The 13244-nt window shown below is 47.5% G+C and overlaps 1 protein-coding gene across 2 annotated transcripts in view; it reads right to left on the bottom strand.

Moving 5' to 3' along the window:
• STAC2 (SH3 and cysteine rich domain 2) overlaps positions 1-13244 on the bottom strand; it is a 75105-nt gene that overhangs the window by 14178 nt on the left and 47683 nt on the right. The window contains exons 3-7 of one of the 2 annotated variants that reach the window (XM_060255635.1): positions 10393-10490; positions 8479-8572; positions 5967-6082; positions 3735-3807; positions 3458-3519 (exon numbers count right to left, since the gene is read on the bottom strand). In XM_060255635.1, the coding sequence (XP_060111618.1) occupies positions 3458-3519; positions 3735-3807; positions 5967-6082; positions 8479-8572; positions 10393-10490 (443 nt within the window). The remainder of the gene's footprint in view (positions 1-3457; positions 3520-3734; positions 3808-5966; positions 6083-8478; positions 8573-10392; positions 10491-13244) is intronic. The other variant, XM_060255636.1, reaches the window with a different exon arrangement.

Raw genomic sequence — 13244 nt, 5'->3', positions numbered from 1 at the left:
CTTTTATCAGTTCTAACCCGACTGCTCAGCAATTTCATTGAATGCCCACGAGTTCTTGTATTGTGAGAAAGGGAGAACAGGACTTCTTTCTCTACTTTTTACATTGAGGGGGGGGGGGTGCGGCCGAATATCTAAAGAAGCTCCTGCTAGAATTCTCTCTTGCCTTGAAAATCCCACGATGGTATTGCTGTAAGGCAGCAGCACCCCGGAAGCATTTGCTGCTGCCGCCACCACCGACAATTTGCTTCCACTCTCGAATCCCAGTTTGCAGGCAAGAAACAAACCAAGCAAAGTCCGTTGGCCATGTCTGAACACAGTCAGGAGGCAGGGGACCAGCAACCCCTCAGGAATCCATTGCCAGAAGTCAGGGCTTTTTTGGTAGCAGGAACTCCTTTGCATATTAGGCCACACACCCCGGAGGATGTAACCAATCCTCCTGGAGCTTCCAGGGCTCTTCGGACAGGGCCTACTGTAAGCTCCAAGAGGATTGGCTATATCGGAGGTGTGGTCTAATATGCAAAGGAGTTCCTACTACCAAAAAGGCCCTGATTACGGTAAAGTTAAGCAGGAGTTTCAGCGGCATCTCAAGGATTAACAATGCTGATTGTGGCACAAGGGTCGATGGGTCAGGGCTCACTTCATCAGAGGCACAAATTATTCATACGCTCTAATTATTTGCAATTAAAGTCTGCAAGCCACCGAAGGGCAAGAGTGGAAAGACGTTGCAAAAAAGAGGCCGGTGGGAAACAATAACTAATCAAAGTCAAAATCAATCCATTCAGAGCAGCCTTGATTGTTGAAGATGGGCAGAGAAGGATTAACACGAAATCATCTCTAATCAAGGAAGGACGGCGGCTTAATTTTTGCTGCAACTGAATAACATGGCCACCCCACTGGAATTCTTATGTTGCCTGAAGTTACAGCTTCCCATTGCTTCCTGGGAAAAACCAAGACTGTTCTGCATGTGTATATACTCACCAGGGATTCCCAATGTGGTGCCCACCAATACCTTTTCTGGTGCTTGCCAAGTGTTTTTAGAAAGCGGGTGAATCTTTTGTCCAGCAAGACTTTTAATTGGCCATTGTAGAGCTTGTTGGTTGTCCAGTTTGGGTTTTTTTAAAACAACAGCAACAGTGCTTTGGCAGCAGCTTCACTGTGTGACAGGAGGTAAGCCACAGCAGCCATTTTGTGGCTGGTTCCTGTCCCTGAGGCAGCCATTTTGTGGCTGTGCTTCCCATGCTGTGTCAGAATTCCAAGGTCCAAAAGGTACGTGCAGGCTCAAAATGGATGAGGACCACTGTGGATCAGCTTAGGCTGTAGCAAGGACAATAGTATAGGATACTGCAAAGTGTAATGTATGTCTCATTTCCCTTTTTTACCGCATTTCATTCTGCTTTTGGAACCTTTTCCTCAGCAAGGTATGTCCAAACAGCTGGGCTGCCTTAGACAGTTCTTGGCCTACTTTGACAGTTATCTGCCTGCTTCCTTTTGTTTGCAAGTTCTTCAGCTCTATCGTCTTCATTTTCTTGTTTTATCAGAAAACCTCTGCTGTTTGGTTGTTTTCGTTACATTTTGTAATCTGCCTTGAGTCTGGGTGAGAAAGGTGGACCATAAATAAGGAATAAATATTTGTAGGTCACTTTTGAGTGAGTTTCCTTGATGTAGAAGTCGATAAATATAGAATCAATTCAAGGAAAAATAAAGATGCCAAACTAAAAATCAAACCGATTAGGAAAATAATGGGATCCTTACATACGAGGGTTTTCCCACAGTTTGGGGTGCTGAACTACAGAGTTTTGTATTTCTGTGAACTTCCTCACAATGCGGTATAAAGGAATAACTGAGGAAACACAACACACACAATAAACAGTGATTCTGTGAGGAAAGCGAGACAAAAATGGCCACCTTGCAGCCTTCAAATGGTGGGGAAACCTCTGTAACAGACCCCTTTTTCTCTAAGCTGTACATTTTTTAATTTTATTTTTATTTGGTTGATTTATATTCCGCCCTATTAGATGCCCAGCAAATATGTTTTAGCACAGGGGTCCCCAACCTTTTGTTTTGTTTTTTTATTTGTGTGTGTGTGTGTGTGTGTGTGTGTGTGCACGAGCATGCCTGGAAATCATTGGTGACTTCTGGTGAGCCCTAGTGGGGCATGAAGAACATTTAGAGCAGTAGCTTGATATAGCCTGCCTCTGCCTCCCGGTCCAGGTATTCCAAGGAAGTTCTCCATCCAAGTACTTGCCAGGGTCAGTCCTACTTAGCTTCCGAGATCTGAGGAAATTGGGCTTGCCTGGGCTACCCAGGTCAGGGCTGAGCCCCCCCAACCTTTTTCAGCATGTGGGAACATTTGGAATTCTAACACGACATGGTAAGCGCAGTAACAAAATGGCTGCCTCAGGAGGTGGAGCCAGCTGCAAAATGACAGCTTAATTTCAGTCACATAGTGTGGATCCTTGTGCTGTGGTAGCAGCCGCTGCCATAGCAACAGGTTTTTTTTTAAAAAATATGCACAGCCAATCAAATCAGAAACCTTGCTGGGCAAAAGCCCTACCTAACCCCACCCACTTACTAAAAAGATTTGGTGGGCACCAGGAAAAGCATAAGTAGGTGCCATGATGCCAATGACATCATACTGGGGACTCCAGCTTTAGCACAATGTTTGAAAAGATGCCCAAGCAAGTATGCTTTAGCACAGGGGCGGCTAAACTTACTTAACGTAAGAGCCAGATAGAATAAACATCAGAGGAAGGAAGGAAGGAAGGAAGGAAGGAAGGAAGGAAGGAAGGAAGGAAGGAAGGAAGGAAGGAAGGAAGGAAGGAAGGAAGGAAGGAAGGAAGGAAGGAAGGAAGGAAGGAAGGAAGGAAGGAAGGAAGGAAGGAAGGAAGGAAGGAAGGAAGGAAGGAAGGGAGGAGGGAGGGAGGGAGGGAGGGAGGGAGGGAGGGAGGGAGGGAGGGAGGGAGGGAGGGAGGGAGGAAGGAAGGAAGGAAGGAAGGAAGGAAGGAAGGAAGGAAGGAAGGAAGGAAGGAAGGAAGGAAGGAAGGAAGGAAGGAAGGAAGGAAGGAAGGAAGGAAGGAAGGAAGGAAGGAATGCAAATAGATGGTGGGAGGAGGATAGGAGAGGTGGGAAGAAAGCAACTTTAACTTTAAATACATTCTCCAAGCCATTGGCTGGTTTGTCTTGTAGAAATGATTTAAAGAGACAAATGCTTTCTCCAGTCTGGCCAATGGGGTGGCGGGGGCTTTGAGAGCCATACAATATGTACGAAAGAGCCACACGTGGCTCCCAAGCTGCAGTTTGCCATCCCCGCTTTACCACACAGTTAAAAAACCAGAACGACCGTTTCCCAGAAAGTGCCAATTTTCACATTAGGAACTGTCGAATGCCTCAAAAGCAACCGAAATGCCTCAAAAGCAACTGAAAGGGGGTACGTGAGCAAAGCAGTACGTTTTCCCACCTGCTGCCCTGGGCTCTTCTCTTCTGACGTGGTACCTTCGCCCTCTGCTGGCGTGGCGAACACTGCAACAAAACAAGAGAGGACTGTCAAGATTCGGAAGTGGACAAAAGAACCCCCGATGGATTCTGTCTCCACAGTCTCCAAGCGGTGCCTCATCTGTGCAGCTGCCCTCTTCTTCACCCCTGTAACAATCTGCTATGGGCTGGAAGAGACCTGGGGTGGGTGGATGGGTGGGTGGAGGGGAGCTTCCAGTCCAAACAGCGATGGCCTCACCTACCGTTATCAACCTGATTTTCCTCAGTCATCTGCCTGCCACCTTCTGTGTCCTCAGCCGCTTCTTCTTTCTCGTTCTAGAAGAAACGGGATGCCGCATGTAAGAGGGTGAAAGGCTGCGGAAGAGGTCCTCAACACAAATATCCGTGGCTTCGCTGAAAAGCACCTTAGTGGTAGGTAATGGACTCCTCCCAGAAGCCATGAATCTGTCTATGCGGATGCTGAACATCAGGTCCGCTAGCTTGTCTCTGAGCGGCAACAGCTCTCGAGGGTCTCAGAGAGAAAAGTATTACTTTTGCCACTTCAAGACTGTTCTGCTGGAGATTCCAGAAATTAAACCAGGGATCTTCTTTTTCTAGCAGCCCTCCTTCAGGCAAATTCCTCTCCCCACAATCCTCCTCTGCTCCTGGGCCAGAACACCAACCCTTGACTTTCTTCCACTAGGGACCAGTTCAAGAAGGGAAGTCGGGCTTAGACGGTCCTTAGCTGAACAGCCAGAGTCCTGTAGCGACTTAAAGACTAACAACGCTTGCGGCAGGAGAGGAGCTTTTGCGAATCACTACTCACCTGAACATGGTTACAGTCCAGTGGCACCTTAAGACCGACAAAGTCAAGGCTGGCTTAACAATTAGGGCAAGTAGGAAGTGGCCTATGGGCCCCCGCGTCTTTAGGGGCTCTGGGCCAGCTCCCCCCACCAGTTTCCCCCCTGCTTGCAGCCCTCTCAGTCTGCACCCGCAACCAGCAACCGAACCCCTCTTTGCCCGACTTGCCTGGTGCGGCTGATGCTGGCGTCGTCGCCAAGTTTGCCTCTCTCTGCCTCTCCCCCGCAGCTTTCCCAAAGGGGCTTTTGAGAAGGGGGCTGCAAGCTGAAGCAGGGGTTGTGTGTGGTCGCTCCAACTCTGAGGTAATTTGCAAGGCCCCCCCCTCCCCCGAGATTGACTGCCTAGGGGCCTCCACAGGGTTTAATCCGGCCCTGGACAAAGTTTTATTCGAAGTATAAGCTTTCATGTGCACGTAGCCTTCTTCAGATACAATTCAGATGTGAGCACACGAAAAATTACACCTCGAATATGTTGGGGTTTAGATATACGATTAGCAGAGTAACGTTGAGAGAACCACGAATAACAGCCAGGCACACGGTTTAGCTTAAGAATAAAAGTAGTTTACTTTACGAACGAGGAAAAGGTATGACTGGGATTTCCAGAAAACAAAGAAGGATTCGATATCCTTTCTAGCTTCTAGGCTACAACTCGACCCCCTCAAGTCCTAAACTTCAACTGCATGGAGACCTAAGGGCTTAACACAAAGGGCAATAAAACTGACCAAGTGGTTTCCCTTAGACCACCACCCAAATATATGGATTAGCCTATTAGGGCTCTCCCTCAGTGGTCACTGTGCATATTGACACCCAGCCTTGGCGGGAAGTATGTGCAGACATTCTCATTGGCTCTGCCTACTCACTGGCTAAACATCAGCATGCATATACAAACACTTAATTAACTCATGACAACAGGAAGTGAAATTGCGTCAGAAACCCAACAGAATAAAACCTTGTCGGTCTTAAAAGTGCCACTGGAGTCAAAACTTTGTTTTGCTGCTTCAGACCAACACAGCCGCCACCGGGATCTATCTATGTTCACTTGAAGCGAGCAGTGTCTCATGAAAGCGCCTACCCCGCCAACAGATTTTGTTAACCTTTATCAGGGCTTTTTTTTTTGGTAGCAGGAACTCCTTTGCATATTAGGCCACCCCCCCCCCCCCCGAGGTAGCCAATCCTCCTAGAGTTTACAGGGATCTTCTTAGAGGGCCAGCTGTAAGCTCTTGGAGGATTGGCTACATCAGGGGTGGAATTCTAGCAGCAGCTCCTTTGCATATTAGGCCACACCCCTCTTATGTAGCCAATCCTCCAAGAGCTTACAGGGCTCTTTTTAGAGGGCCTAGTGTAAGCTCCAGGAGGATTGCCTACATCAGGGGTGGAATTCTAGCAGCAGCTCCTTTGCATATTAGGCCACACCCCTCTTATGTAGCCAATCCCCCAAGAGCTTACAGGGCTCTTTTTAGAGGGCCTAGTGTAAGCTCCAGGAGGATTGCCTACATCAGGGGTGCGTGGCCTAATAGGCAAAGGAGTTCCTGCTACCAAAAAAAAGCCCTGATGGTTCTTGATTCTTGCTCTTTTCTATGAGCCAGGGATCAGCTCAGGCAATCGAGGTGCAGCTTCCACACCGAGGGACCATACCAGACTCTTGGTGGGTGACTCCGAGGTGCTGCTGAAACTGGAACGATTCAAATGGGCCAACGATGTTCCGTAACGCAAGGTCTCGTAAACAGGATCCACTTTCCCACTGGGGCCTGCTGGAAGAGGGAAAGAGCGCCTCAGAGATCTGTCCTCATACACTGGCAAGTGCGGGGAATGTGATTTGTTTATCTGGAAATCCAGGGCCTTTTTTGTAGTAGGAACTCCTTTGGCATATTAGGCCACACCCTCCTGATGCAGACAATCCTCCAACAGCTTACAGTAGGCCCTGTAAGAAGAGCCCTGTAAACTCTTGGAGGATTGGCTGCATCAGGGGGGCATGGCCTAATATGCAAATGAGTTCCTGCTACAAAAAAGCCCTGTGGATATCACTTTTCCTTCAGACTCCAGGTTAAAGGTAAAGGTAGTCCCCTGTGCAAGCACCAGTCATTTCTGACTCTGGGGTGATGTTGCTTTCACAACGTTTTCATAGCAGACTTTTTACGGGGTGGTTTGCCATTGCCTTCCCCAGTCATCTACACTTTACCCCCAGCAAGCTGGGGACTCATTTTACCGACCTCGGAAGAATGGAAGGCTGAGTCAACCTCGAGCCAGCTACCTGAAACCAGCTTCTGCTGGAATCAAACTCAGGCCGTGAGCAGAGCCTAGGCTGCACTACCGCAGCTTTACCACTCTGCACCACAGGGCTCCAGGTTACAATCACATATTTGCACAGCACAAATCTGCAAGGGAGAAAGCTCCGGCTCTCAGACCTGCCCGTAATCAAATCAGTCTTTTTCAACATGTCAGTCTTGACCCCAAAATGGATCCACGCTCTAGTCCTGAAGACTGTGAATGTGGGTCCCAGACTTTGGGTCCCCGCTGGGGAAAGGACAGGGTACAAATAAACAGAATAACATAAGAAATAAATTCTGCAATTTTACTGATTTGTGCATCTTCTTTTGTAGTTTTTTCAGGGGGTCACCGCAACAAGTAAATTTGGACTTGCAGATTACTCTATCAAAAACCAGTAAGCTCGATCCTTTTTTATCTGTTTTCCCTCATCCTGGATACTCGGAGACCAGTTGCAGGTGGCCTCTGACTGGTAAGATGGGCAGCACTTCGCATGTGCTCAAAGGCTCTCCGAAAGTCATTTCGTTTAATCTTTCAGGGCTAAGGCCTGACTTGAAGAATAATTCTGGCTCAGACGAAGCCTGATTAAATTACCTCATTGGTTTCGACAACCGAGTTGGCCGAAACAGTGTTTGCAAACCAAGAAAGAAGAAACCCACCAGTTTGAGTGTTATCTCTTGCTCGCTTCTCAAAGGCACACTTGAGAATCGGAGCTGGCTACTGCATATCCTAAGTTTCCCCTTTGCTGGGGTTGCCAACGGGCCTGGAGATAAATATCTTGCCCCTTTAGTAGAGGCTACAGGTTTGGGAAAGGGCAGCTAAAGCTTGCCATGGGGTAGAGGTTAATAACTTCACCTGTTAAGTAACATCCTATTAAACTTCTATTTTAAAAAAAACCCTGGAAATTCTCCAGGCCAGGTGGCTACCATACTTCTTGCCATAAATAATTGGAATGGTCTGGAATTACTCATAATCTGCTCTGGGGAACTGAAAAAGCTCAGTTTTTCCAGAGCTGAGATGCAAACATCACATCTATCTACATGTTTTCTTTTAATCTTCCCTTCTCTCCAGAGAATTTGGGACCGCACGCATGTTATTTATTTATTGGATTTATATCCCGCGTTCTCCACAGAAGCAGGTTCGGGACGACTCACAACAAGGAAACCAAAACAATAAAACAACAGATAGCCACTAGGATTTAACAATTAGAACAGATTAAGTAACAGCAATTAAAATAATTTAACAGTTCTGGTGCTAGTATAGTAGTTCCAATGTGTTCGAAAATGTTGGGCATCCTCTTATACTATTCTTCAGTTGACAGCGAGTCGAAAGAGTGCTGTTTTATAGGCCTTGCGGAACTCGGCGAGGTCCCACAAGGCCCTTACTTCTTCCGGAAGTTGGTTTCACCAGTAGGGGGCTGCAACAGAGAAGGCCCTCTATGTTATCCTCACAACAACCCTGTGAGGTTGGTTTGGCTAAGAGAGAACAAATGTCTCCGGGGCGGACAGCATGTTTCAGGGCCGAGTTGGGCTTTGAACCTAGGGCCCTCTGCTCCTAATTGGATACTGTAAGCTCTGGAAGCCAGTTTTTCATAGTAGTTAAGAGCAGTGGACTCTAACCTAGAGAACTGGGTTCAGTTCCCCACTCCTGCACATGCAGCCAGCTGGGTGACCTTGGGCGAGTCACAGTTCTTTCAGAGGTCTCTCTCAGTGCACTTCTAAGTAGCTCACCACCTAGTGGAGCATAATGCCGAAGAGCTAGAACTTCTGGCTGCTAGACCATCTCTTGGGTTCTCCTAGCTATACTGCACACATTGCCATATGTTAACTAATCAATTACTGGAAGTCCTGCCCTGCGCTGGGTAGGTCTTTTCCGGTCTCACCTGCTGGGGGAGCTTCCTTGGTGACCCCTGGCTGTGGCTGCGGCTCGTGTACCAGCATAGGAGAGCTGAGATTGCGTCGGAAGGAGGTAGCCTGCTGAGGAACGGAAACGAGAGAAATGCGATGAACTTCCCCTGACCAGTGGAAATGGCTGCACAACGCAGAAAGGGAGCGGGGCTGGCGTGTGGGAGCAAGAGAGGTAGGCAGCCGCCTAGAGCACCCCCTCACTGCAGGGGCAGCCGCCCCCTCCCTGTTGACCCTGATACTGCACAGCGTTCTTTCTTTGCTCTGATCGCTTGGAGCAAAGAAAGAATGCAATGTCCCCTGCTCAGCAGCCCTCTCCTGCTTCGGAGGAAGATGAGCAGGGGCGCGAGGGGCGTTGTTTCTTCGTTCTCAGCAATCGGAGAGAAGAAACAACACCCCCCATGGCTCCTGCTCCGCTCCCTCCAAAGCGGGAGAGGGCTGCTGGGGAGGGGGTGTGCTGCATACCATCATGATGATGTCACTTCCAGGTGATGTCATTGTGCCGCACGCACCACCGTGTGTGTGTGTGTGTGTGCAGGGTTTTGCCTTGGGCGGCAGAAACCCTAGCGCCAGAGCTGAAAGTGAGGCACTGTGAACCTCTCTCCTGATGATTACCCAAAAGTCTGAAGGAGTGTGCATGCCCAAGAAAGCTTATACCCAGAATTAAATTTTGTTGGTCTTAAAGGTGCTACTGGAATGGTTCTATTTCCCAGCAAGACAGGTACAAATATATCTGAAGAAGGATGCATGCACACAATGCTTATACCCAGAATTAAATTTTGTTGGTCTTAAAGGTGCTACTGGAATGGTTCTATTTCCCAGCAAGACAGGTACAAATATATCTGAAGAACAGTGCATGCACACGAATGCTTATACCCAGAATTAAATTTTGTTGGCCTTAAAGGTGCTACTGGAATGGTTCTATTTCCCAGCAAGACAGGTACAAATATATCTGAAGAAGGGTGCATGCACACGAATGCTTATACCCAGAATTAAATTTTGTTGGCCTTAAAGGTGCTACTGGAATGGTTCTATTTCCCAGCAAGACAGGTACAAATATATCTGAAGAAGGGTGCATGCACACAAATGCTTATACCCAGAATTAAATTTTGTTGGCCTTAAAGGTGCTACTGGAATGGTTCTATTTCCCAGCAAGACAGGTACAAATATATCTGAGGAAGGGTGCATGCACACAATGCTTATACCCAGAATTAAATTTTGTTGGCCTTAAAGGTGCTACTGGAATGGTTCTATTTCCCAGCAAGACAGGTACAAATATATCTGAAGAAGGGTGCATGCACACGAATGCTTATACCCAGAATTAAATTTTGTTGGCCTTAAAGGTGCCGCTGGATTCACACTTTGTTCTGCTGCTCAACACGGCTACCCACCTGAACCTGCCTTGTACATACTGAGGGATGTGAAACCTTTTGGACAAAAGGGCTTGCGGATTTCTGAACATTAGTCGCCCCAATGAACTGCTGGTTCTCCCTGATCCCCGAGTTCAATTTGCAGGATTCTCCAATTGCTCTTGTGAATTCTTAAACGGGCAAGAGAGCTAAAGAAAACTAACTCACGCAAACTGGCCCCAAGCAACTCAAAACCTTTTCTGGCACTCAGCAAGAGTTTTTAGAAAGTAGGTGGGGCCACATGTGTCTTCTGCCCAGCACGGCTTCTAATTGGCTGCACAGATCTTTTTTGGAAGTGTTGCTTTGGTACCGCCAAAGGCTCAAAATGGTTGGAGGCCGCTGAGCCCTAAAGGCTAGGCAGCACAAAAACAGTGTTGCTTCCCTTGCCCCAATGGGGGTTGCTAGGCAACACAGAAGAGGTGGTCCTCTCTTATCCCTTTCTGCCAGATACTAAAGCAGGCCTACATTGGCTCAGCTGCTTACTGTTTTGCCCGAACACTGCTGATGTGAAACTTCTTCTGAACACCACAGGTGAACGCTGACTTTGCAGGTCTTGCACCGCAGGCCCTGTTTCGAATTTCCTGTGAAGTCAAACACACAAAAGTCCCTTATATTGGCCATGGAGCGGGGTGGGGTTGGCGGTGGAGATGAAAGGTCTCCCGAGGAAGGAGAGGAAGAAGTCAACATAACCGAAAGGAAGAGCTGGCAGAAAGGAGGTTATGTTATCAACAGAGAGGATGTTTTTCTCCCAAGCTGCAGGGAATTCATATGAACATAAGAAACTATCTTATACTAAATCAGACCCTTTGTCTTATTGGGTTAAATGTTAAAAAAAAATGCATTGGAAGCTTATATTGTTAGGCAGTATTCCCAGTCTTCTACATTTCCTGGTTAAGGGGAAATGCTGTTCAAACAAATTACAAAGATGACATGACTCCAATAGTAAGAAGAGAAAGAACTTTTATTCACAAAAATAGAAGCACATCTTACATCAGTGATTCCCAACCTTTTTGGCACCAGGGACTGGTTTTGTGGAAGACAATTTTTCCACGGACCGGCCGGAGGGGGGGCAGGCACAGTGGTTTTGGGATGATACAATTGTGCACTTTATTTTGGTGTGGTGAAGTGTGCAGACTCTTATCTGGGGGAACCGTGTTTGATTCCCCACTCCTCCACTTGCAGCTGCTAGAATGGCCTTGGGTCAGCCACAGCTCTTGCAGAGCTCTCCTTGAAAGGGCACTTTCTGTCAGAACTCTCTCAACCCCACCCACCTCACAAGGGTGTCTATTGTGGGGGAGGAAGATAAAGGAGATTGTGAGCCACTCTGAGATTCGGAGTGGAGAGCAGGATATAAATCCAATGTCATTGTCATCTTCTTATTGCATTGTAACATATAACGAAATAATTATCCAACTCACTGCCCGGTTGCTAACAGGCCACGGATCGGGACCAGTCCATGGCCCAGGGGTTGGGGACCCCTGCCTTACATGACATATTCATCTAGGTGCATTTAACTAATTGCAAACAGATTGTCTCCAAAAGAGCAGCAAATTAGAGAATGCGTGGATCCATGCTGTAAAGAGTAGAGCTGTGGCTCCATGTAACGTCGGGAGAAAGAGACTGAGGAAGAACTAACCATTGAAATTGTGAGGAGTCCTTTTAAAAGCCGTTCTTTGTTCTCTCCGCACCATCACGAGTGGAACACTAAGAAATTAAAAGACTCCACCCACATCTTCAATTCATTACCGTATTTTTTCGGACCATAAGACGCACTCCCCCCCCAAAAAAAAAGTGGGGGGGAAAGTGTGTGCGTCTTATGGTCCGAAGGTACGTACCTTGGAGGGGGGGGGATCCGCTGCCTCTGCCTCTGATCCGGTGGTTCCCCCGCGCCTCCCTGCCTGGCTCCATCTTCTTCAGGCAAGCGCTGGGATCGCTCCACGTGGCCCCACCGCAAACCCAGTGCTTCGCGAGCGCCGGCTGCGGAGAGGGCGGGTGCTTCCTCCTTGCCTGTGTGCCTGGCTCCACCTCTGATGTTTAAAGCAAGCGCTGGGTTCGGAGGGCGGAGGGAGCGATCCCAGCGCTTGCTTTAAGCATCAGAGGTGGAGCCAGGCAGACAGACAAGGAGGAAGCACGCTGCCCCCTCCGCAGCCGGCGCTCGCGAAGCGCTGGGTTTGCGGTGGGGCCACGTAGAGCGATCCCAGCGCCGGATCAGAGGCAGCGGATGGCCCCCCGGGGGAAGGTGCGTCCTATGGTCCGGAGCGCCTCATGGACCGAAAAATACGGTAAGTCCTATTTGAAGAGGCTATCATTTTTTTATGACTGTTGAGAGACTTTGTGGGAAAAAGTTCAAGAATGTTCAGTGTTCCTTAGTTCTGTTTTTGTTTAACTTCACTAAAAACTCATATTTGCACGCTTTGTGCGAAAGTTTTATCGCTTCTGGTGGTTATCTTATATTGCTTACCTTCACACCAGTTTCAGTTGTATCTACTATCTCTGCCTTCTATTGGCTGAGGCTCCTCCCACTCCTGGTCCCCTGGGAAGGAAGGAAAGAGCCAGAGCTTCCTTTGCCCAGTTCCTTGGACCCCATGTGAGAAATACAAAGAATGCACCTTTAAGACAGAGTGCTGATATTTTAACAATGTTTTAAGGTTTTTTTTTTTAAAAAAAAATCTTGAATTGTGTTTGCCTGTGTCCTTTATAAAATTTATATCTGATGGCCCGGTCTGACCTGACCTGACACGGCCCTGCCCGACAAGGTATCGTTTATTTCAGATTCGGCCCTCATAAGAAATGAGTTTGACGCCCCTGGTCTAGCCCAATCCTGCCAGATCTCAGAAGACGCTTGCTTTGCTGACAAGGAATGTATTAACTATGGTGCTCCTGCTATTAAGCGTTAAAATTAGAGAAAGCTAGGAACTTTGGATTGACATGGCTGATGACTGAATAATTTTTGGCACTACTGGACCTAGAAAATTGCACACACTATACAAGATTGGTCCCAAGAAGAAAGATTTGAGATCCAAAATGGCTTGCAAAGCGGACCGATGGATCTTTTTCGCAAACACTGCACTGAATGTAATATAGTGGCTTTGAGCCACATAAGAACAGTAGGCTCCAAATGCAACAAATAAAGAGCTTGGTGGATAATGATATCAAAACTGAAGGAATGAGAAAAGAACAAACAGAAATGGAAAAAAGTGCTGCTTGGAGATAATGAAAAATTAATTTCAAAAATATATAAATTACTTTTAAAATGGTCTACGGAGGATGAAGTAGTGAAATCTCAAATGATTAAATGGGCAATTAATGTAAATAAAGAAATACAGATGGAAACT

The sequence above is a fragment of the Heteronotia binoei genome, chromosome 15 (assembly GCF_032191835.1).
Source record: "Heteronotia binoei isolate CCM8104 ecotype False Entrance Well chromosome 15, APGP_CSIRO_Hbin_v1, whole genome shotgun sequence".
NCBI classification, from domain to species: Eukaryota; Metazoa; Chordata; class Lepidosauria; order Squamata; family Gekkonidae; genus Heteronotia; species Heteronotia binoei.
Note: the sequence above shows the minus strand (reverse complement) of the source record. Positions and strands in the feature narration are given on the sequence as shown.